General features: G+C 42.4%; 1 protein-coding gene across 1 annotated transcript in view; it reads left to right on the top strand.

The window, feature by feature from the left end:
• The window catches only part of DNAH10 (dynein axonemal heavy chain 10), a 182728-nt gene that overhangs the window by 30333 nt on the left and 126012 nt on the right, over window positions 1-26383 (top strand). Inside the window, exons 19-24 of the mRNA XM_068244102.1 lie at window positions 795-951; window positions 2638-3114; window positions 12522-12680; window positions 14962-15078; window positions 16408-16510; window positions 19720-19898. Coding sequence (XP_068100203.1) covers window positions 795-951; window positions 2638-3114; window positions 12522-12680; window positions 14962-15078; window positions 16408-16510; window positions 19720-19898 — 1192 coding nt within the window. The remainder of the gene's footprint in view (window positions 1-794; window positions 952-2637; window positions 3115-12521; window positions 12681-14961; window positions 15079-16407; window positions 16511-19719; window positions 19899-26383) is intronic.

Genomic DNA, 26383 nt, shown 5'->3' with positions numbered 1-26383 from the left:
CAACGCTGTACAGCACTGGATGCTTGTTAAAGTATCTAATACACTCAGGACCAGTCTGTTGGAGGAATCGCAAGGCATCTACTGTCCATAAAAACTGTGCAGGTTGGGCTGTGAAAATGCACTTTGTGAACAGGTTGTAGGAAAGCATGATTATGTTTTAAATGTCTATTCAATAATGCTCCAATTGTATCCTCCAGGGTGGATTTACTGTTCATTGTACTCAGGAATCGTTGTTGCTCAGTGTCCATTCATGTCTTTAGCTTTTGCACCCGTTATTTATGCATACATATGAATTGGCCGCCGGGAGACTTGGGCGCAGGATACAGCTGGTATGGCTTTTCCTCGTGCTGCACAAGTTCCCATTGGCGTTAATTACTATTCCCCTCCAGGTCCATGTGGATAGTGGGGAATGATGTAATTTGAAATACAGTGTTTTAAAAGCAAGTTCAGCTCTGTCTTCTGACGGCGCCGAAGTTACTCCCTGTGCGCCGCTATAGTCGTAATTCCTATTGCGGCCTATGGTGGCGCCGGCTGCGCCCAAATCTCCTGTTCTGTTATTACAGCGCTCAGTTATTTATAGCTTCAATTTGCATAGCGGGTGGCTCACTATTTTATTGGGCGCCTCCAGGGTGCCCAAATTTCCATTAATTTCCCTAATCGTGGCTTTTATAACTGCTTTGGTATCAAGGTACAGTATATATTTTATGCATACTGGCACAGTGCAAAAAGACCCTCATTCTGTTCTGAATGCACATTTACATGTTTTGACATGTTATGTTTTTTTTTTTCTTCAGGAACTTTCAGGCTTTTAATGCTGCTATTATTGGAAACACTCCCCTCTTTCAAGTTGAAACAATCCTTTCCGCTCCAGAAATAATATTACATCCTAATTTCAATGAAATCTTTAAACTGATTGTTCAGTGCTACAAAGGATGTTTGGAAACTACAAAGGTAAAGCAATCCATTAGGCAGAAGTACACTAGCCTGTGATGGTGATTGTTCAGATTTGATATGCTTGTGAAACATTGAAAGATCTTAAAATGCAATCCATAACATACAAATTATTCCTGTTATTCATCTGTATAATCCCGTACATCAGAAGCTATGAATACGCTGCAGGTCCCTAAGGACACAAAACTACTCCAGTGTCTTTAAATGGGAAATACACCTTTTTGTCTGATTGGAGCAATGGAAATACTGTAGCATTTAAATAACCATTTCAGAAGGTCCAGATTTTGTAAAGAGGAGATATACACATAGCATGTGTCATCATGTTTAAAGGATACACAAAGTGACATGTGACATGATGAGATAGACATGTGTATGTACAGTGCCTAGCACACAAATAACTATGCTGTGTTCTTTTTTCTTTCTCTGCCTGAAACAGTAAAATATTGGAATTCCAACTATAAAACACTTTCCTAGCAGAAAATGGCTTCTGAGAGCAAGAAAGAGATAAAAAGGGGAATTTCTTATCAGTGAAGGTCACACTGTAGTCACTTCCTGTTTGAGTCAGGGCTGAGTCAGCCACTTACATACCTGATATTTTACTCTTTCAGACGGAGAAAGGAAAAATGGAACACAGCATAGTTATTTGTGTGCTAGGCACTGTACATACACATGTCTATCTCATCATATCACATGTCATTTCGGGTATCCTTTAAACATACTTTCCATGTAAAACATGTACCCATTCCTTCCTTAGCAGTACTGTTAACACTTCAGTAAAACTTCTGACATTAAGCAGCCTTCACACTTATCCCTGCGATTTCTTTTCTGCATTTCCGAGTGTGCGTTTTGTGATTTTTCTGTTTTGTTCCTTGATTTCTCTTCTGCGAGTTTGCATTTTTGTGTGTGTTTTTTTTAATGTGATTTTTCAGAATTCATTTTTACATGCATACAAATTGTTACAATTTACATGAGAATGTATCTAATTAACTTCAACATTGGATAATTATTGCAATGTTTTTTCTGCATTTTTATTGACTTAGATTGATATGTGCTTTGTGTAGCGGCACTCAATACAACACAAAGGCAATCCTAATGACATGCATTGGATGCAAATTTGCAGAAATGCAAGTCACACAGGAATTATGTTGCGTGATAGGAGCCTTAATGTCACTCTTGCTTCTGTTCCCATTTAAGGTGCTGTTTTTATGCAGAGAGGATAAAGCAGTAGTTTGCAATTCATATGATCTTCACATCCCTATGAGAGCTCAGAAACCTACAGTTGGCACACCTGTGTTAGTTTTCTACTGTAAACTGCTTCAGGTCACCCATAGGCTATCACCCTATACAAGACAAGACAAGACAAATAACATTTACCGTATATTGCGCTTTTCTCCTTGCGGACTCAAAGCGCCAGAGCAGAGCAGCAGCCACTAGGGCGCGCTCTATTGGCAGTAGCAGTGTATGGGAGACTTGCCAAAGGTCTCCTACTGAATTAGTGCTGGCTTACTGAACAGGCAGAGCCGAGATTCGAACCCTGGTCTCCTGTGTCAGAGGCAGAGCCCTTAACCATTACACCATCAGCCAACTGCTATAAATTTTTTATGTTTTTTTACTGATCCGTTTGTTTGTTTGTAGATATAATGGTGGATGTATGTATTTCCTGACTGCAATATGCTCCACTTTCAGAGTTTTGTGCGCTGGATGCATGGAACTTGCATTCTCTGCCCTCCTCAAAAAGCAGAAGAGGATGAGCCAATTGTGTACAATTTTTACAGTGAGATCTATCAGATTCCTCAAATCACAGAACAAGCTGTTGTGATCAATCAAAACATGCACAAGCTGCTTACATCCCTGACAAAGTACCTGAACAGATGGAAGAGATACCGTCCCCTCTGGAAGTTGGATAAAGCCATTGTCCTGGAGAAATTTGCAGCCAAAAGGCCCACCTGCGTCACCTATGATGAAAAGTTACAGTTTTACAGCAGGCTAGCACTAGAGGTTACCCAGCAGCCAATGAGTAAAGATGAGCAGTGTATTAGACTGTATCTTGGACCTCTGGTGTACACGGTGCAGGAAAATGCAAGAACATGGGTAAATTCCCTGGGTCATCTGCTGAATGAGTCTGCGCGAGAGGAGCTCTACAACCTTAGGGATGAGTTGGAGGTATGTTTTGTTCTCTGACACTTGTAAGATAATAAATATCTGCCATGTTTGGCTAACTAGTCAACTGAAGCTACACAATAAAGTGCACAAGTCCTGGAGTTGCACACCTTACCCGAGTGTCAGGTGCAGAACCTGGGTGCTAAGCCACATCACCAAAATTACAGTGATAGCAGGCAAAGTTCAGTTTGCACACCTTCATTACAATGCAGTTTATATGTTTATTGCATAGGTCAGCACAAACTTAAGCTTGTGCTGACCTATGCAATAAACGTATAAACTGCATTGTAATGAAGGTGTGCGAACCGAACTTTGCCTGCTACACAATAAATTGAACCTCTTAAAGGGAATCCTGAAGTGAAGCTAAACTTATGATCTAATGATTTGTAAGATAGTACAGCTAAGAAATAGAACATTAGCAGCACAGATATTGTTTCCAGGAGGAAGAGTTAAGAGTTATCTATGCAAAAGAGCTTATCTGAGCGCCATGACCAATTTGGTCACTGCTTTCTGGAGCATTTAAACATCAAAGAAACAGAGACAGATTTAGATAACATTTGTACTCCTGGGAAGTTGAAAGGGTCATTAGCTCTGCTTTCTGGGTACAGGTAGGAGGCACCTGGGTAAGGATGTTCAGTATAATATTCTATATGGCAGTATTCAATTACTACAAAATAGGTTGTCCTACCTTATAGGTGTCCCTTTAGGAAATAGAGACAATCAAAAGTAAAAGGAATAATTTTTAATGGTGCACTAGATGACAACGCGTTTCACGGTCACAGCCGCTTCATCAGGTCAATAGCAGTGCCTTAAAATACAAATTGGCAGCTCTCAGAAACCGAACAATAAATATCGTATATACATGAGATCATATCAAAGAAAAAACAGGCATAAACATACTAAAAACACTTGCAGTCAGTATTATCTATAAGTAGACTGTATAGCCATCTCTTATATTTAAAAAAGGCTAACGAACTCCTCCCCCATTTATGTGGGAGGAAGTATAGGTGTATAAAAATGATAATAATAATACTAACCGAGGACACTAGGAATAAATATAAAAAATATAATATAAAATAGTAATATTTGTTTGTGAAATAATAAAAAGCTATATACACACACATATATATATATATATATATATATATATATATGTATGTATGTATGTATGTATGTGTGTGTGTGTGTGTGTGTGCAGACAGCCCTCACTGAGAAGTGGTATGCAAATTGGCTGTAAGAATCACACATACACACCCACATGCAACCACACGCATGTTACACCAACTGTTATCCATAGACATATAAAAATTGCATCAAAACATGCACATATGTACTGCCTATTAAAATAGAATAAAAAAATGATTAATAGGATATCATATGTGTACCTATATTAGAGAAAAACACTGAATTTATATTGGCGGGGAAAGAAGCCTTTTTAATCAAGTGGGCTTCCTAGATTGTAGTGGGGGAATGCTATGTGATATGAGTTTATAAAGAGATGTAGTGTCTGCTTAGCCGAGTAGGCTGGAGTTCCGGTGGGTTAGATGGAAGGAAAAGTTAGGTGGAGAGATATGTAGGGATATGGGGAGGCTGGTCTCCCCAGTACCTAGCATAAATGCTAGGTGTTTAGTATGTTGGACCATAGGCAAGAGTACTTTATTAGGAGTCAAGGGGAAAACTAGCGTTGGGCTCCCGGATCTCTGTGTGTTTTTTCCCTCTACTATTCTACAATTAGCTCTGCTTGTGTTATAGTTTAAAATACAGTGTGTGGCTTGTAATTGCAAATATTATAGAATTATGCAATGTTATAAAAAAAAGCTATATATGTAAAGATTAAAATATGTGACTATTTTCTTTGCTACTAATGTTTTATTAATTATCAGTACTGCACATACAAATTATTACATCATAATTTTTTTTTACTTCAGTGTCACTTTAAAGCTCTCCTAAACTCTATCTAGAATTAAATAAACAGCAGTGATAGTGCTTAGTAGTTCAGCACTGCCCATCAGGTCTTTCCACCTTTTGTCATTGTTTTCTATTGATAGGGTTGTATGTAGCCTCCTCCCTGCTGTCAGTTGGTTGTGTCCTTTCTGAATTAGGACAACCTCTCCGCTTAGTATTTCCACCAGTAATGTTAGCTGTTGTGCACACTTGCTAGTGAAATAGAAAGCTGTGTCTCGGTCTTAGTGGAGGGGAGAGATAGTTGCCTAGCAGCAGAGAGGAGTCCACAAACGCACCAGTGTCTATGGAAAACAGTAGTGGGGTGGTAAGCGCTGCAGGGCAGTGCTGAATTGGTCAACAGCAAAGACTAGGGGAAGTGCACTGACTGTCACATAACTAAAAGATTCTAAAAACTAGGTATAGAAATCCTTTTGGTTTACTATAAATATGAAGCAGTGCCTTTCGTATAGTAGCAGACAGCAGTAAGTGATTTTGTGGTGTTGTAATGCTGGGGGGGTCATACTTTCTGACCACCCAGCGCAACAAGGCTAAGAGCTGGGTAATGGAAGAGGTTACACAGGCTGCCCAGAGCAACTGCAGCTCTGGGCTTCTGATATCGCTACAAATAAAACACAATGGCAGCGCAGTGCGATGTTGTGTTGCCATAGTTCGCACTGTGCTGCCTTAGTGAAAGCAAGCATTCAGACAGGTACAAGACAGGACTATAGATTGGAGCGTAACTAGTAGCAACCGCAGCTCACAGTCACGTCCACAGAAGCAGAGCAAGCAGGCTAACAAAAGTCACCAGCAAGCATCCACCCAGGCAAGACTACAGGATAGAACGTAACTAATAGCAACTGCAGCTTATAGTTACGTTCCCAGAAACTAGAGTAGCAGGAATACTCCAGTCACCAACGTGGTGATGGCAGAATCCAAACTATCTGGACAATGGACTTCACTGATCCACCGCGGATGCAGCGAACGTCCATCAAGCAAGAAACTAGGCAATAGACAGTAATAGGAAAAATAACAAACCGCTCAACTAACGGATAAATATATATTAGCAAGTCTGCATATATATTTATCAAGAACTAGCTAAAGCACAAGTAATAAGGTTGCATAGAACTACAATAACAGAACTATACAGAGTAACAAGGTGCCCAGTAGATCAGCGTACTGACCACTATGACGAGTGGGGTATGAAATGGGAGGCAGATTTTTATGCTGGCATCAGCCAATGGATGCAGGTATGCAAATCTCCACACAGCTGAATGGTAATCCCTCAATCCTGAGCTGGCTTGATTACCATTTGCTAGCTGGCTGTGAATGCAAAGGACCCCCATAGGAAATACATGCAGTATTATGTAACAACATGCATGCAGGAAATCCTGCAGCTCAGCTGCAACAAGCAATTGGTGGAATGATGACAGCATCCTGAGCTGCCCAGAACTGCAGAGCGATTGCAAATGACAATGAGACCCATTGCAAATGCACAACCGAATGCAAGCAGATAAGCCAGAACTGTCTGTTTGCAACTCCACTGCAACGGACAGAATAAGCTACAGGAGGGATCCTTACAGGCAGGGGCGTAGCTAGAAATCATGGGGCCCCATAGCAAAGTTTCTGGTGGGGCCCCCCTAAAAAAAATCTAGAAGGCATCTTATTGCCCCGTCGCCCCACCCCAATTACAGCTAAACCTATTCTCATACAGAGCCCTCCCTCTATCTATGCGTAACCCTAACCACCTCCCCTGCTGATGCCTAACCTTAACCACCCTGCCGCAAAAAAAAAAAAAAAACTTAAAGGATACCGCAGCTGACAAAAAATATTGCTGCAGTGTGTGGGGGATTACATGTACATACCTTTAGTGCCTCCTGCCCCCCTCCGTCTGCTGTCATTAGAGTAATATTCCTCCCGCTGCCCGGCTGCTTGATTGACCCCCCACCTGGACATACTGCGCCCTGTGTGCGCAGTATGTCCTCCCTCTTCACTTCTGGCTGGCGCATAACGAGCGGCTCAGAAGCACGCTGATCCCTCTGCCTCCCCTGGGCTGAGTGTGCGTTCCATTACAGTAAGCGTCACATAATTAGCATGTGATGCTTGGTGTAGTGGAGCGCACACTAAGCCCAGGGGAGGCAGAGGAATTAGCGTGCTTCTGAGCCAATCGCTATGCGCCGGCCAGAAGTGAAGAGGGGAGACACAGGGCGCAGTATGTCCAGGTGGGGGTCAATCAAGTCGCCGGGCACCGGCAGGAATTTTAGTCTAATGGCAGCAGACGGAGGGGGGCAGGAGGCACTAAAGGTATGTACATGTAATCCCCCACACACTGCAGCAATATTTTTTTTCAGCTGTGGTATCCTTTAATATCGGGTGCCACAAAATTGTAGATCTAGGGCGCCTCAAAAAACTATCAATATTGGGTGCCACTAGGTACCCATACAAATATTGGTTATAGCAGGTGGCCAAACTCCCTGCTATAAATATTTGTATGGGCACATATGGAAGCACTTAATATTTACAGGGTTTTTTTTGTGGCGGGGGTGGGCGTTAAGGTTTAGCAACCTTAAAGTGAACCTGAACCAAGTAAAAAATATTTCAAATAAACACATGATGTATCTATAAGTGAATATTACATACTTACCTCACTGTCAGTTCCTCTAAGAAGCTCAGCATTTTCTTCTAACAATGATATGAAATATATCATTTGCTGTCAGTTATATTTCAGTTGTTGTCAGTAATAAGTGAAAGGGCAACTGATGTGCAAGGTAATGTCCATGTTTTCCTATGGCTCATGTGAGTGATGTTAAAGTTTAACAGTGTGCTGCCCAGGAAGCTGTTATGGGCTAATGGTCATTTTTAATATGTAGGATGGAGAATTCTGTTCCCAGTCTGCAATCCAGATGAATGAATTAAAGTGCACAAGTCCCAGCAGTCTATTAACCTCCTTGGCGGTATGAAAAATACCACCAGGAGGGAGCGCAGCAGTTTTTAAAAAAATTTTTTTTTTTTTTAATCATGTAGCGAGCCGAGGGCTCGCTACATGATAGCCGCTGCTGAGCGGCATCCCCCCGCCCGCTTCGATCGCCTTCGGCGATCTCCGATCAGGAAATCCCGTTCATAGAACGGGATTTCCTGGAGGGCTTCCCCCGTCGCCATGGCGACGGGGCGGGATGACCTCACCGACGTCACTGACGTCGGGACGTCATTGGGAGTCCCGGGCCACCCCTCGGCGCTGCCTGGCACTGATTGGCCAGGCAGCGCTGGGGTCTGGGGGGGGGGGGCCGCGCGCCGCAGCAAATAGCGGCGATCGGGCGGGGGCCGGCGGCGATCAGAGTGCTGGCGCAGCTAGCAAAGTGCTAGCTGCGTCCAGCAAAAAAAAAATTATGAAAATCGGCCCAGCAGGGCCTGAGCGGCACCCTCCGGCGGCTTACCCCGTGTCCAGCACGGGGTTACCGCTAAGGAGGTTAAGGGCCAGTCATATTAACAGGAATGTGCTCACTGTATGCCCAGTGTCGTGGGGGCAGCGTGTTGACAACAGATAGTTGCCAAAGTTTAAACTTGCGTAGCAGCAGTATCTTGCATTCCCCAGTTTGCAGCATAAGGTGCAGAGCTTGTAAGTGTTAGTGGATGTGCAGCACAATGGCGCAATAGTGGATAGCGCTCTCGCCTTGCGGCATTGGATTCCCAAATCAAATCCCAGCCAGGGCACTATCTGCATGGAGTTTGTAGGTTCTTCCCGTGTCTGTGCGAGTTTCCTCCCTGCACTCCAGTTTCCTCACACACCCCAAAAGCATACAGATAATTTAATTGGCTTTCCCTTAAATTGTCCCTAGACTACAATACATACAGTACACAATACATACATAGACATGTGTCTATGGTAGGGATTAGATGGTGAGCCCCTCTGAGGGATGGTTAGGTGACAAGACAATGTACGCTTTACAGCGCCGAGGAAGATGTCGGCGCTATATATAGCGGTGGCTGGATGGTGTACTGGTTAAGGGCTCTGCCTCTGACACGGGAGACCAGGGTTCGAATCTTGGCTCTGCCTGTTCAGTAAGCCAGTAATTCAGTAAGGAGTTCATTGGGCAAGACTACCTAACACTGCTACTGCCTACTGAGTGCGCTCTAGTGGCTGCCTCGCAAGCGCTTTGAGTCCGACAGGAGAAAGGTGCTATACAAATACTGCCATTATTATATAAATACATAATAATATTAGTGCCACTCAAAACTCTCGGTATCCTTAGCAGCAGTTGAAAAAGGGATACTGCATATCCAGCAGTGACACTGGACACTGGGAACAGGATTCAGCATTTCAGTTTTGCCTCCAGTGTATGTGAGTGAAGTGTGAGTGTGCAGAGACCAGCAGGTGTGGATTTGGGCAGAAATGTGCTCAGATTCAGCATTGATGGTTTTATTTTTTTGTGCGATTTTGAAGTTTTTAAGCATTCGATTATTGTCCATGTATATGTGCAGGGGTTCCTTATTTTCTGTTGACTATGTGTTGTGTGGAAAGGGAAATATTCCACTCACCCCAAGTTGCCCCACGTGCACTTCAACTATTCATAACTGCAAGAAAACTTGTAAAAAGAAAACCTGAGGATTTGAGGCAATCTTCAGCCTCAGTGAGTCCCTGACAGCAGCTCTCCTCTCTCTCAGTCTCCCTCCCTCTCTGGCAGGCTGCATCTCTTGTCTGTCTGTCTGTCTGTCTGTCTGTCTGTCTGTCTGTCTGTCTGTCTGTCTGTCTTCCTCTCTGCTGCTCGTTCCGGGGGACTGTGTGTGTAGCAGAGGGGAGTGGGAGGAGGGGAAACCACGTGCAGCTCAGCATCACTCTGTTTCCTGCCGGAACTAAAAACTAATTGTCGGCTGGAAACAGAGGCGGAAGGACAAATAGTCCCCTTTCATCAGCCTGCCTCCATGCATTCTCCTTGCAGGGGGAGAGGAAGAAGGGGGCAAAGTCTGCAGGCAGTCATGGCCAGGCCTGCTGATTGAGGAAAAAAAATAAAAATAAAACACAGACAGCCAGGACCTCGGGGCCCCCTTGTGGTGTAGGGCCCATAGCATTGCTATGGTTGCTATGGTGATCCCTACGCCACTGCTTACAGGTGTAGTTTTAAGAATAATATCCTTCCTGGTATAAAATACAAAATTATATTGGATGCTAACTAACAATTCCATGACCTGTACTTACTATGCTTTGTAGTACCAATGTTGTTATTCATGTCTGATGTTCAAAGTCTTCAGAATAAGTTACCATATATAATGCAGAGGATGAGTCTCTGGGAAAATAAGATTTCCATTTACAAAAAAACAAAAATATTGTTGTGGCGCTTATTTATGCAGTATCGGTTCGCAGCATAGAGTTAGGAAGGAAAACCACCACCTTACACTCTTAAACAACATAAAAAAAACTCATGCGCCTATGCAAATAAATGTTGCAACGAAAAGTTTCTTTTTTATTAAAATATCTAAAATTCATATAAAATAGAACAATGGTCTGTGCTCAATCCAGCAATTCTCCCTCACAGTGTCATCATTCTTACTATCTCAGAATATATACCTTGATATCCCAACCGACAGCAAAGCTGAACAACTTCCCCTGCAAGAATGCTTTCTAATCGCACCTAAAATGAAAAAAGTTTTTCCTGAAATCTTTAATTTTCTTTAAAAATCTTTGTTATATAAACTCTTCTTCGTAGCTACATTAAATAGTCACTGGAAAACATCCCTTTCTTGCGTTCACTAGTGTAAAAAATATATATTTTTCCTTCATACAAGAGTCCAGCATCCAGCATAAAAATTGATATCCTTCAACCGCTAAAAAATGCACACTAATAGCTGGCCAGCATAATCCAATTCATCAATTAGTTTCTATATTTTCATATCGTGAATGATCAGTCATTTGATTACATCTCACGGTTTCAATCACAAATGGCTCCCTGGCAAAATAGCCATATACAGTTCATTGATTGGCTTTCAATATAAAGCAGCACGTTCTGTCATTATGCCGACACACTCACGTATCTGGAAGGTGATGTAATTCCACTTTCAAAGCCTTCAAACTTTGGTATTCCACAAACAGCTCGGGTCCCGGCCGGTGACCCTTAGGTGCCAGTTGCCGCTTGTATCCAGAGAGTGAAATGATAGCGTAACCGGTACTTCCTAGTTAGACCAGGAGGAAGTCCGGAGGTGACGTCACCACGCAACAGCCAATCGCCTATGCGTTTCGGTAGGTACCGCCTACCCTCATCAGGGCAGGGCCCCATTGGCTGAAAACCTTGCTTATATTCCAACGCTCCACCTTCCAATCTCTGTGTGTTTACTACTTCAGTTGCTATGGATACATGTAACGCCTCGATTAAAAGGCGAAGATCTCGACGTCAGAGTTTAAGCCCTGCGGGATAAAACTGTTTAGTGTATAGATCCACTCAGTCTCTTTGCGCGACATCTTTCCAATAAAGTCACCTCCTCTCCAATCCTTTTCCACAACCTGAATAGCATAAAATTTCAAAGTCTGAAGGCTCTTATTGTGATGTTCCATAAAATGCTTGCTTAATGGCATTTTTTCATTTCCATTCTTTATATTATGTAGATGCTCCCCTATTCGAGATAGCAATTTTCTTTTTGTCCTTCCCACATATTGTTTGTTGCATCCGCATTCAATAATGTAAATGACTTCAAACTGTTCTTCAGTCACCATAGATTTAAAACAAGTTACTGGTGCACAATACTTAGTACTCCTACAAGGGACGCAAAAGCCGCACCTTTTAATGGAACCCTTCCTCTTTTTGTTTTTTAATCCTGTCTGTTTATTCACAGTGGGGGCAATCATATTCCTCAAATTGTTGGCTTTTCTGAAAATAAATTTTGGTTGTTCTGGTAATATGCCATTTAAAGTTTTATCTTTTTGTAAAATCTCCCAAAATTTCTGCACAATTTTTCGTACATCTTTTGCTTGGTGGCTATATTGCATTTTAATGCTGGGAGGCAAAACACATGGAGGATATCAATTTTTCTGCTGGATGCTGGACTCTTGTATGAAGGAAAAATATATATTTTTTACTCTAGTGAACGCAAGAAAGGGATGTTTTCCAGTGACTATTTAATGTAGCTACGAAGAAGAGTTTATATAACAAAGATTTTTTAAAGAAAATTAAAGATTATAGGAAAAACTTTTTTCATTTGAGGTGCGATTAGAAAGCATTCTTGCAGGGGAAGTTGTTCAGCTTTGCTGTCGGTTGGGATATCAAGGTATATATTCTGAGATAGTAAGAATGATGACACTGTGAGGGAGAATTGCTGGATTGAGCACAGACCATTGTTCTAGTTTATATGAATTTTAGATATTTTAATAAAAAAGATACTTTTCGTTGCAACATTTATTTGCATAGGCGCATGAGTTATTTTTAAGATTTCCATTTAACCTACTTAGAATGTAATGAATATTTATGATTTTTGTGTTATAGAAGCTGTCAATAAATCTGATGCGAACCCCAGATACACTTGAAGATCTCAAGTTTGTCCTTGGCACTATTGCAGATATAAGAGATATGTCTTTAATGGTAGAAATGCGATATCGGGACATACAAGAAAGATATAGGACACTGACCATGTACAACATTGAGGTAAGTCAAGTTATTAGTGGGGCTTAAACATACTGAGAGCAGTGTTGCAATCATACTTTGTGCTCCACTTTTCTTGCTCCTTCCTTCCATATGCAGTCAGCAGCCACTTTCTTCCATATGTAGGTCTCTCTATCCTTCTATGTGCAGCAGTCTGCCTAGCCTATTACCAGTCGTGCTGGTGACTTCTGACATGTGGTTTTGCCTGAAGGAAAGTGTTTTTGCGTTATTTAAGCTGGCTATACACTTACAGAAGTGGCACAAGGATAGATTCCTCTCTGATCAAAATAGTTTCAGAGAAAATGGATTCAATAGATGGCAGCAGGGATCCGCAGTGTTGCACCATTAAATGCAGTGCAAAGTTATGGGCCTTCGATCTTTGCCCCCATCTTTCTGCCCTATTTCTAATTGACCTACATTTTCTGTCCTGTCTAATTGATACTTTCAGGCTGGTTCTACACTTGTTAGGTGCGTTGCAGCGAACACGCTGAATCTAGCGCTGGAGATTTGGGCGCAGCCGGCGCCACCATAGGCTGTAATAGGAATTAGGGGTATAGCAGCGCACAGGGAGTAACTTCGGCGCCGTCAGAAGACGGAGCTGAAGTTACTTATAAAGCACAATAATTCGGCTTCCAGCAATTGCTGGAAGCCGAATTATTCCGTTCCCCACCATCCATGGCAGCCTGAAGGGGGAATAGTATTTAGCACGGCCGGAAACTTGTGCGGCAGCAGAATCAGCCATATACCGGCTGAATCCTGCGCCCAAGTCTCCCGCGCTGATATCTCTTGTACGCCGTTGCAGTGCACCGCAGTAATGAGGCTTCATATGACCCGTCTCAGTGCAGCGACAGGGTGATATGCAAAGACCCGCCCTCTAGTTAGGGCTGGGCAGGAAGTACATCAGTGGGATTCCTATCGGTCCGCGCACGGGCATTGTACTGTACTACCGCAACCCATTGACTTGCATTGCTGCATGATCCGTGCGGTTCATGCAATAAAGCGCTGCAGACTTTGGGTCAGATGGGATGCTCCCAGCGAATCGCACTGCATTAACTCTGCAAGGCTCCATTGAGTTACATTGCACTTGCAGCACCTTGAGGTAAGAAAGGACAATGCATGTAATGCAGGTTCACAATGCCTGTATGCAGGGGGCTTGAATCAGTTTGCAGGTCAAAATCAATCAAAATTCAAACATTTTTGTGAAATCGATTCCCAGCAGATTCAAGTGATTGAATCTGCTGGCACTCGAATTTGAAAATCGATCTGTGTTTGGGCACCTTTAGAATAGCACTAGTTGTTCATGCAGTTTTAACTGAAAAAAATAACCCTAGTAAATATAGAGTTGTGGAAATATCACGTAGTAAATTACCCTCAGATCCGTCCCTTTCATTTTCTAATCTACAGCTACAAAGTTTAGAGGAGTTTCCAGTGGCTTTTGTTCTTCTTTTTGATCCTTCCATATATTGTGCTGGATCTGAGCTCCATTTAGAAATGACCAATCCAGACTGATCTCAGAACTAAACACAGGACAGGGAATGCTTTGAAGGAGAATCTTGAAACTGTAGAAGTTCATAGATGTTTGCAGAAATCTGGGTGGGTGCAATTTACACACGTTGGACCTAATGCACGAAAGGTAAGTCATTTTGCCATGCACAGGCAGTACACAACAATTTTACCAGTCCTAAAATCAGGGTAGCACCACCCGTTACTCTATTAGCGATATCAGGTTACCAGGATAATGTGCAGGTTGCTATAATTGAATCTTCTTCAGACAAAAAACAATTAGATGAAACCGTTGCTCCCCAGCTGCTGGAGGGAGGGGAGGATCCGAGGAAACGTAGCACTCGTATCTTCCTATCTGGCTAATGCAGTTTGGCGGACACAGGTGTGCTATGCAGCCGGTGCTGCAATGGTGCTATCACTATTTTTGGGGGTGCTACAGCCCCTCAAGCAACCCCTTAGCACCACCCCTGCTATTTAGTTATGATGGCACTTTATTCTCTGTTTTTCCAGTACCACATCATTCATAATCATAGTCTTTCTCTCCTATCTTCTGAAGAAGAGTGTAGACCATTAAATTATTAGACTGTGCAAAGGCCAAAAGCATTTACCACTATGGCAATAAACAAGTCATCATGTGTTACACATGCCATAATAATGTTTATTATTTAATATTATTACATTACTTGGTGTATTATTGAGCTCCCATCTTACTTCCTTGACGAATTTGGAATGCATGGCGCAGAATCCGTTTAATCGCCATTTATTCTGTTGTCTTATCTAGTTTGACGAAGAAGAGAAAAGTTTGGCTGAGAAAATAACACAAATCTGGGAAGATTTGTTTCAGGAATCAAAGCATGTGGACCACAGCCTTGGAAGAGTGAAAAAGACATTCACTCAGGTATGTGATCAGCCCAGTGCCTCAGTAGTGATTATACACACATCAAGAAAGGTTGAGTACTGTATGTGATGTACTGTTTATTTACACCAACAAAAATTGCTTGAGGCAAGGGTCACACTTGTCTTTCAGTTTTCTACACTGAAGACTGAAGGGCAAGTGTGACCCCTGCCTTACAGCAGCTAATGTAATTTATAGAGAAAACTGACAAATTGTGCAAGATGTTAGTTTTTTTTATGCATGCAAAATCTGCATTCAAGTGTGACCTTGCCCATTGATTTACATGAGTTCACAGGTGAAGTTTTTCTGTGCAGTACGAAAGCTGACTAGTGTGACCCCTGCCTGAGGATTAGCTTTCAGGAATTGCTTCTTTTTTAAGATAATCAGGATTAGTATTATTGCATGTTCTGATGATTTTGTGAAGGGAATGGTTCCAGCTAATCCCGTTACCAGTTTTACCAGTGCAAATAAAAATGAGTTTTACACATATAGAAAACTATTTTTGCTGGTAGGCTATGAAGGCACCAACATGGCTACAATTATCTTTTTCATGGTCAGAACTTTTATTTAGAATATGTGTACAGTGAGGGAAAGTAGTACAAGGGATGATAGGCACCTTATGTATGTAAATGTTTGAATCAATAATAAATGAAATGGCGTAGTATCGATACAGAGGCGCCAAAAGGATAAAAGAATCTAAAAAGTTTAAAACATGAGAAGGCAGTGGTGCACTTACCTCCTCCAAGCAGACACAAAAATTGCCAATGTATTTGTCAAATACGACAAGTTTATTTACATACTCTGGGGGACAATGCAACACGTTTCGCAGGTTTGATCCTTCTTCATCAGGCAATAACAACGGAGAAATAGCATATGTGGTCAGTAGAAGAGCAAGGCAGGCACCTCTGTCTATAAATGAAATGGGTTAAGGTTCACTTGCAGTGAGGGGAAGAAGTATTCGATTCTCTGCTGATTTTGCTCCTTTGCCCTCTGACCAAGAAAAACTGTGGAGGGAGCTGAAGGTTAACACATCAGCCTTGAAACCTTACTGACTTGAGGAGGATCTGCAAAGAGGAGGGCCAAAATGCCAACAAGGGTTTTGCCAAGTACCAAGTCATCTTATTACAATGCACATCAAGCTCTGACTTTGGAGCACTGGGTTTTTGAGGGTTCTTTTGTTGTTATTCTGTATCTCACAACTACAATAAGCCTACCATTACAATTATAGACGGGTCATTAGTGAGAGGGAAAACGCGCAAAATCAGCACGGGATCAAATACTTCTTTCCCTCATTGCAAACACTGTATAGACGATTTGGTTTTTGTTTTATAGATTACTAAAGATCAGATTGAGGAGTACAAGAAGGAATTGGCACAGTTTGCAGAACTTTTTCGCAAAGAAGGACCAGGAGCAGTTGGGGACGATCTTGAAAAGGGTACCATCATATAGTAATTTTGTAAACCATAATGTAATTTTACTGGATCAGTGATATACAACCTGATATTCCACAGTAGGGGCTTGATTCACTAAGACAAATAGCATGCCTTATCCAAGTTAACACGCCTTATCAGGGAGATCGCACATTATTAGAGTTAACACACCTTATCAGAGATAACACGCCTTATCAAAGTTAACATGCCTTATCAGAGGAGCACAGCGAACGCTATGAACCTGTGCCTGCTAAATGGCAATGACAAGAGCTCCACTCGTCCTGACCTGAGCCCCTGCGGGTTAGTAGCGCTTGCTATGCTACTCTGATAAGGCATGTTATCTCTGATAAGGCATGTTAACTCAGATAAGGCATGCTATTTGTCTTAAGGGGCCCATACACCTAACGATTTTCCCGCCGATCACTGTGATCGAATCTGCTGTGAAATAATTGTGCAAACGCTGACAGAACGATTGTTTTCTGTCCGAAATCAATTGTTCCTGTCGATTCCCGTCGAGCCGTCCGTGCAGAAGATTTTGCTTAATCGCCGGCGGGTCGGGAGTACGTCGATAGCGGTGGTCGAATGCCCGACGACCGACGCTAGCGGCAATACATTACTTGCTCCGCCGGCGCGAGTCCCCTGGTCTCTGCTGTCTTCTTCTCCGCTGGGCTTCGGGTTCTGCCTGGCTTCACTTCCTGTCCCGGCAGGAAGTTTAAACAGTAGAGCGCCCTCTACTGTTTAAACTTCCCTCGGCAGGAAGTTCAGTGAAGCTGGAACCGAGCACGGAGAAGAGACAGCAGAGCCCGGGGGACTCGCGCCGGCTGGATCAGGTAACGTATGCAGGGGGAGCAGCGGCAGCTCCACAGATGGAGAATCCATTTCATGCTGAAATCGATTCACAATCTGTTTGCAGTGAAGGCAGCCATACGATCCCTCTCTGATCAGATTCGATCAGAGAGGGATCTATCAGTTGGTCGATCTGATGGCAAATCGACCAGTGTATGGCCACCTTTAGTGAATCAAGCCCTAGGTATTTATCCAAAAGCATGGATGGAACATTACTGCATGAACTCTTATTATTGGTCATAACTCTACCATGAAATATGCTTCCATTCCTCTAGGGTAAACATCCACAACATACTACCTTCGGCTGTTTTAACCGGCTCTTTCTCTTGCTTCTCTTATTTTTCCTTTTTTTCCCTTTCCTTTTTTAATTTTTCATATTTTTTGTTAGGTTTAAGCTTGGTAGTCAGAATATGGCTAGTTGTATATGAAATCCTGTGTAGTACTAACAACATTACTATCTCATTCCTTTTCCGAATTACCTTCTCCAAATATTCCAAGGGAAAATTCATTTAAAGAGTTGATCTAATAATAATCCTGATGATTTTGTGTAAGAATGTATGAAGGATATTTGTAATTTGCCGCCCTTGTTTAATGTACCATCTACATAATGAGCAGTTGCTTTATAAATAAAGGATAACAGCAGTTCAGGAGAATACCTGTATCCCAGTGAGGTGGAACAAGAAATTCAACTTACAGATGTTATAGTGAAACTAGGATGAGTGTACGTCTTTCTACAAGGTCAACGGACAGCTGTGAATAACCAGCAGAAGATTAATCCTGCTTCATTCCACCTAAAACTTAAATAGGGCTTGGGGTAGAAGTCTTCTTTAAAGGGACACTTAAGTCAAACAAAAAAAATGAGTTTTACTCACCTAGGGCTTCCAATAGCGCCCTGCAGCTGTCCGGTGCCCTCGCCGTCTCCCTCCGATCCTCCTGGCCCCGCCAGCAGCCACCTCCTGTTTCGGTGACAGGAGCTGACAGGCTGGGGACGCGAGTGATTTTTCGCGTTCCCAGACACATTAGCACCCTCTATGTTGCTATATGGTATATGATATATGCTATAGCAGCATAGATAGCGCTATTGTGGCCAGGAACGCGAAGAATCACTCACGTCCCCAGCCTGTCAGCTCCTGTCACCGAAACAGGAAGTGGCTGCCGGCGGGGCCACGAGGATCGGAGGGAGATGGCGAGGGCACCGGACAGCTGCAGCGGGCTATTGGAAGCCCCAGGTGAGTAAAACTCATTTTTTTTGTTTGACTTAAGTGTCCCTTTAAGTAAAGTCAGACTAAGGCTGGATGCACATGCGCTTTTCTGAACGCTTGCTGAGCGCTTGTGATTGCTGAGTGCTTTCTGAGCGGTTTTTAATAATCACTCCCATTCATTTTCATTAAAATCGCAGTAAAAATCACATAGAATTACTGCGATCGTGCAAAGTGCATAAGGGGTGATTTTTACAGTGATTTTAATGAAAGTGAATGGGAGTGATTTTTAAAAAGCGCTCAGCAATCACAAGCGCTCAGAAAAGCGCTTATAGGGCCCTTTTCCACTTGTGGCGTTTGCGATGCTGAATCGCAAAATCGCAAAACTCTAGCAATTTTTAAAGCGCTAGGGTTTGCATAAGAACATCGGAATTGCGGTAGGTAATTTCCACTACCGCGATTCGTTTTTTACCAAAGCGCAATCATGATGCGAAGAGATTTTTACCGCGATTTTGTTATGCAGTGCATTGCATAGCAAAATTGCAATTGCGGAAAAAAAGGGACTTTGCTGAATCACAATCGCTAGCGTTTTAGCGCAAATGCTAGCGATTGCTAGTGGAAAAGGACCCATAGTGTAAATCCAGCCAAAGTGAGTCATTTTTATTAAATAAAAACTTTCTTCTCCAGATTATCTATATACATTACAAGTGTTATGGTAAATACTACCAGGGAGACTTACCTGCCTACTATACCTGAAGTATACCTGGTACAACTTTCTTAACCAGTATTATATTTGCAATGCTGGATTTATATGTTTTCCACCCTTAGGCCAACTTTCTTGTTGCTTTCTATCCATGTGCAACAGCACCTTTCTCATTTCATGTTCAGCCCCCTCTTATGTGTGTAACAACCATGCACAGCATTCCTTCTCTTTCATGAACAGGAAAATGAGAGGTCTGAAAAGTCCTGTATGTAACAGTGTAATGTTGCTGCTGGTGCCCAAGGGTTAAATCCGATTTTAACCCTGATATTATTTTAGAATATTGAGGGAAAAAAATCAGAACTACTGAGAACTGAAATTAAAATGTAACTTAAATAACATGAAATCACAATATGTTATACTGTATATGTGAATCCTTATATAATTTCTGTTACCTGGTTGCTTGCAGGTTTGCAGATCCTGGTTTCATATGAGCAAGAGCTGGGTAAATACGAGAAGAGCCGACAAGAATTGGCTAATGCAGAAAAACTTTTTGATCTCCCTATAACCATGTACCCTGAGCTCTTACAGCTGCAAAAGGAAATGAAGGGTTTGCGGCAGATCTATGATATTTACAGTGCGCAGAAGGTATGTCAGGATACATCATGTGTGATTCTGTGGTGCATACATTTATCTTTAGTTTGACATACCTTGCTATTATATACTGTAACTGGGACATCCAACGGATGTCAGACTGAGTGCAATAGTTCACTTGAGCAATATGCTCTGTGCAATACAGCTAAAGAAACTGGCAAAAGTCCTAATTTACTAAAGTTCTTCAGGACCGGAGAGCATTAAAAAGCATAAATTATCCCACAAACCAAGATCATTTTATTAAAAATTGTCTGCAATCAAGTAGTAATGGTTTGCAACCATATTATGGCCCATATGCAATTAACTTTCTCCTGTGTTAAGGATAAGTACCAGAGGCGCCAAAAAGAGTAAAAACAATTATAAGAATTAAAATGGGGGGAGACGTACTCACCACCCTTCCAACAGACCGAAACCAATAAAAACCACAAAGTTTGGTCAAAGATTCAGCAATTTAATGGTACTCCCGGGTGCTACGCGTTTCACGGGATTATCCCGCTTCCTCAGGCAATCGAACAGGAGTACAAGCAATTGGGGGTCTGAACACAGCTTAGCGCCTCAGAGTACTTATCCTTAACACATTGCGATCCACCTATGGTGGCAAGGATTCTTCCTAAAATTTCTTTCTACAGAGAGCGACATCTTATACCTGAGTGGGGTCAGGTTCTAATTCTCCCCACCGGCATATGGAGTGGTTGCCTAGGGGCAACCCACGTTTGTGAGTATAAACTCGTTTTATTTCATTTTGTCCTGTTTCTTTGACATACTGCACCATTTGGGCTCTCGGTCTTTTGTTTTTGTTTCCGAAGTGTAACTTTCTCCTGAGTTTTCTACTAGGAGATAATTTCCATATTCTATTTAGAATACATTTCAGCACTTTGCAATTGAAAAAGTACCAAAAAGTCAGTGGAAAAGTACTATCAAAACTATTTGAAGTATTTTCTTGCTTGGTGATTTAAAAGGCATTTTATGGACAAGTTTGAAAATGTCACTTTGTGATAACTCAGGAGCAAAAGTTAATTGCAATAATCAAAAAAGTGGCAGTGATAATAAGAGGGGCAGGACATAAATTACCCAGACAACCGGAAACTATCAATGAACACTAATTGATGCAGTAATATACCAATCAATCATATCAAAATTTATTAAAGAAATTTGTTAGGTACATTAAAAATCACATGGGATGGCCACCCTGTCACAAATCATCCATCCAAGCAGCCCACACACAGTCACATGCGTACGCCGGCATCTAAGGCTAAAGCTGAAAAAAAAGATTCCAATAAGCAACAAAGTTGGAAAAGATGCATACGTTCTTATGAGATCAATTGCTTGTAAGCTCCATACTTGTATATAGGCTGTCATCAAACCCACGTGAAGTCTGGCATGGGTAGTTAGGCTGATGCAAAACAGTCCAGATGATACCAGCACATAGTATTGCTTTGGACAGCAGCAGTGTAAGCACATGTAGCACATATAACAAGCACAGATCAGCGGCAGGTCACACTGTAGAAGCGCAGCATAGCACAACAAATTAGCCGTGTGATACGTGTCAAATCAGGCTTATCTCACCGTATCCATAAGGGTCCGCTATGCACAGACTGCCAGTTCATCTCACTCTCGAGGTTTGTGAGCTCCTGATGACAGTTCGATGTCAATGCTGGATAGTGTATATGATCCCCATATGCTTCCTAAGATGGATGAAGCTCGGCAGCACTAGAAGTCCAAGCAGCGAAGATGGTAGTCAGCATGCATGGCCGGGAGGCCCTTGGACAGACCTGTAATGGGTGGCTGGATGGAGATCGGGACGGCGTGGCGTCCCATGCAGAGGAACGTGCGGCTCCCCCGACGTTTCGCCGGCTTCCGGCTTTCTCAAGGGGGCGTGGTTGCCAACACGCTAATCCCGAAAGTACTTGTCTAAAACACTAACCAATCACACCTTTTCTCCACCCACTCGTGACATCATTGTATAATGTGTGCGATCGCGGAAAGGAGAAGTCAATGCAGAGGATGGAACAGCGGCGAACATAACACTGCATGAGCAGTTACTGTGCCAAGATTCAGATATAAATCCACGCAAGGTCAAACAAAACAAAAAATATATATACTAAAAAGGGTCCCAATATATATATATATATATAGGTCCCTAAGCTGGCACCACACATTACCAGCATGCTCAAAGGAGCCAAAATCAAAAACAAAAAAACAGAAAAGGGGGGCCCTGCGTGGAGAGCACAGCTAGTACGCCGCCAATCCACCCATGTACAATAATTTCCAGCGAACGCACACATACACATTAATCATTAACTTCCGCCATATTGAAGACGGTTATTCAGTATTGTAATTTATATTTGATATATTCCCTCACAAATGTACTGATTGCAAAAAATAATAGCCCATAGCATGCAGGAAACTGGGACCCGATAGTACATCAGGTAAACTTATATTACAAAAAACCACAGAAGCCTAAAAGCAACTGCCTCAATATTTGTGGAACTGTGCAGAAGTACACAGGGCTAACAAGTGGGGGGGATGCTGCAGCAAGACACCCCGCCACCCCAAGGCGAGAGAGATCGCACACTCAGACCGGCACAGAGAGATGCACATACTGTATCATGGCGCAAATATGGAACTAAATAGGCAAAAAATGTGCATAACTGATCTGCTCATTTAAGCCTGGTGTTGAACAAGCCTGTAGATTGTAAATCCAGCGGGATTCGCATCGCAAAAGAAGTCTGTCAGGATTGCCCCCTCTAATCGTGGGGTGTATCCGATCAAGGGCCATAAATTTTACACCCCTTGTACTGCCATCATGTTCCAACTCGAAATGTCTAGCGACAGGAGAACTCGCGTCCCGGTTTTCGATGCTCTTAATGTGTTCAGACATACGTTCTCTAAGTGGACGTTTCGTTTTACCAACATAAAAAGCCCCGCAGTGGCATAGTAGAATATATACCACCAATTTAGTCTTACAATTAAAAAAATGGGACAGTGTAATCCTCCTGCCGCAAGACATAGGGACAACCCTGCCGACCTGTACATACTGGCAATAATCACAGCCTCCACAGGTATAAATACCTGTGGTTAGGCAATGTTTTTTGGGGGCAACACCAGTAAAATGACTTCGTACAAACGCATCCCTTAAGGATCTGGCTCTCCGAAATGTGAGGCTAGGAGACGCTGGTACCAGAGGACCAATCACGGGGTCATTCTGTAACAGGTACCAATGTTTCCTAAGAATACCCTTTAGTGCAGGATGCTGCGCACAATATCTAGTGAAAAAACATAAAGGTGCAGATGATGCACCCTCAGCTACCCTTCTGTGCGGCCGAAGGAGATCAGCACGTTTACTCTTCCAGGCACGATTAAATGCCCTACGCAGGTGACTATCACAATAACCTCTAGATTTAAACCTACGCCGTAGGTCACTTGCTTCGGTGAGGAAAGACTCATCCCTTGAACAGTTCCGACGTGCTCTCAAATATTGGCCAATTGGTATGCCTCTGATGGTATGTGTGGGATGAAAACTATCCGCGCAGAGTAACGCATTACTTGCTGTGGCCTTACGATGAAGGGTCGTAGTCAACCGTCCATCCTGCTCGATTGAGATGCAAATATCAAGAAATGCAATTGATCGCGGTTGAACCTCCGATGTAAATTTAAGGTACTTGTTGTTACAATTAAGTTGAGAGACAAAATCCGTCACCTGCGCAGATGTGCCGGTCCATAAGATCAAAATATCGTCAATGTACCTGTGCCACGATAGCACGTGGCACAGGTACCCCGACAGACTGTCATCAGAGAAGATGAGTCTCTCCCAGTCCCCCAGGTACAGGTTTGCGTACGACGGGGCACAAGTCGACCCCATCGCCGCACCCTGCACCTGGAGGTACCGTTCACCGTCAAAAGTAAAGACATTGTTAGTTAACAAAAACTTTAGCAAGTCCAAAATAAGATGCAGCATCCTGCACCACCAACTCACCCAAAAAGTTGGCCACCGCCTGGACCCCGAGGCCATGGGGAATGCAAGAATATAGGGACTCGACATCAAGGGACACCAAAATGGTGTCCGATGGAACAATAATATCATCCAACACCCGCAATAAATGTGTGGTGTCTTTTATATACAAGGGCAGCCCCTGAACATGTGACTGTAAATGTTTATCCACATAGACGCTTACTTTCTCCGTCAAAGAGCCCCTTCCCGAGATAATCGGACGTCCCAGGGGTTTATACAAACGTTTATGCACTTTTGGTAACGCATAAAAGGTAGGCAATATAGGGTCATTCACCTTCAGAAAGGCTGCTACCTCCTCATCAATCAGACCCTCACTGCGGGCACTCTCAATAAGATCAAAAAGTTCTCCCTGACAACGATCTACCCTCGACGCCGAGACCCTCTCATAGCATCCCCGCTGGCCCAGGAGGTCCAGACACATGGCCCTGTGATCACAAGCAATCATAACCACGACATTCCCCCCTTTATCAGAGGGTTTGATGACCCAGTCAGTACGTGAAACCAGAAAATCGAAAGCCTCACAATCAGTGCCAGTCAGATCCGATCTACCATCATTGGCTACATCAAGTTTCGCAATATCCCCTTCAACTGCCTGGATAAAGCATCTAATCCCTACGTTTGTGGACAGAGGTGGAAAACGTGTAGACCGACTTTTACACTGTCTATTGACACTGATGTAACGAGGCGGCAAAGGACCCCAGTCACTGACAGCGACAGCAGACCCCAAAACATCATCATCATCTGTTCGATTCAAAGCACATAAAAAGTTAAGATCCTCTAAAGCCTCCTGATCACCCTGAGTTAACATCAAGGTGGAGGAGGTCGGAGTAGGACAGGAATTCTTTGTTTTTATAGCCGTGGACTGAAGGAACAACTTTCTACAGAATAAGTGTAGATCCACAGTAAAATCAAACCTATCCATATGTTGCAGGGGACAAAAGCCCAAACCTTTACGCAATAATTGTTGGACAATATCAGGTAATATCTCTCCTGTGAGATTATTTACTTGCAGATCATTTTGTGACTGTAGACTCGTGTCCACGGGGCCATCATTTCCACTCAATAATTTGGGTTTGATTACTCTAAAAAAGGAACTGACGATTAGGACGGCTGCACCTGTCCTACTGTGCTGGGTGTCCCTGTGCCGCCCCCACATCCTTGCTGTTGTTTAGATTTTTTTGTTATTTTATCCTGTAATCGAGTCCGATATTTGCCTTTTTTAGTCTGAGATTCAGAGTCCTGACTTGATTCTGAGGTAGCGGAGCTGACACTCACTACTGATGAGTCCGAATCATCAGCACCAACACTTTTAGGTTTTGAATTTGGCTTGGGTTGCACTCCTCGAGGCTTAGAGGGAATGGGCTTACTTTCCCAACGATATGCCTTTCCCAATTTATATGCTAAACGATCATTGAACAATTTTTTATCCCGTAGATAAACCAAATCCTTGTTGTATTTTTTAATATGTTGTTCTAGTTGCTCATTCCGTTTTTTATATAAATCCTCACCAGAGTGAGACTTCAACTCCGCTGTAATCTTATTGATCTCCTTATCTAAGAGGGTCAATTCTGCCTCATCTAGATCATTCATCAGAGAAAGGCACACATGCGCACAATTCTCCAGATTGGCCTCCCACTTTCTCTTAAATTCAACTGTTACGTTCTTTCTATGGGGAAAAATTTGGACTCTTAACCACATAGGGGAATGATGATCTGCTATATATTCCTTATTATATTTAATGTTCCACCAAAGGCGTGATTTTCTTTCATATAGACGTTCCAATTTTCTGAAACCTTTTCTGAAAGTTAATTGCATATGGGCCATGATATGTAAAATCCTGGGAGATACTACTTACGGCAGAGCTAATTTATTAGAACCACACAGCCTAAAACAGGTGTAGTACATTAACCCCATGCACACTCCAATTCAGCGAGCAGCTCAAGTTTATGATTTTACCAATTCTTTGGGAAGATTTACATTTTGGTACCCTTTGTGGCGTACAGTGTGATTTCTAATTGTGTTTTTTTGATTAACTTTTCAGGACACTTATACTGAACCTCAGGCCAATCACAACTTTTCCACATTAAAATGTTATTTTTTATGCTACATTATTCCAAAATTTGAAATTAAGTTGAACTGCTTTGATTTAAATCTTAAAGAAAATGTTAATTCATTTTATCCAGAGTTCTTGGACTTGTCAGATCATGCTACATGGTGGCTTGCTTTTTGTTACAACAATGTCAGATTGATACAATATAAAACACATGATACGTTTTTCATGTTGTCTAAGGTAAAATAAATCAAACCAATACAATAGCTCCAATCTTAATTTTTAAAGTATAAGTAGAGTTCCCATTGTGTTTCACCACTGCTATATCACCAACCTGACAGCAATAAAATCAGGACCCTTCCATTTCTGTGGCCGGAGTTACAGTTTAAATTTAATTTCTTTTAATTACTAATCTCA

Source organism: Hyperolius riggenbachi, chromosome 1 (assembly GCF_040937935.1).
Source record: "Hyperolius riggenbachi isolate aHypRig1 chromosome 1, aHypRig1.pri, whole genome shotgun sequence".
Classification (NCBI taxonomy): Eukaryota; Metazoa; Chordata; class Amphibia; order Anura; family Hyperoliidae; genus Hyperolius; species Hyperolius riggenbachi.
The sequence above is the reverse complement of the archived record's forward strand: the minus strand, read 5'-3'. Positions and strand labels throughout refer to the sequence as shown.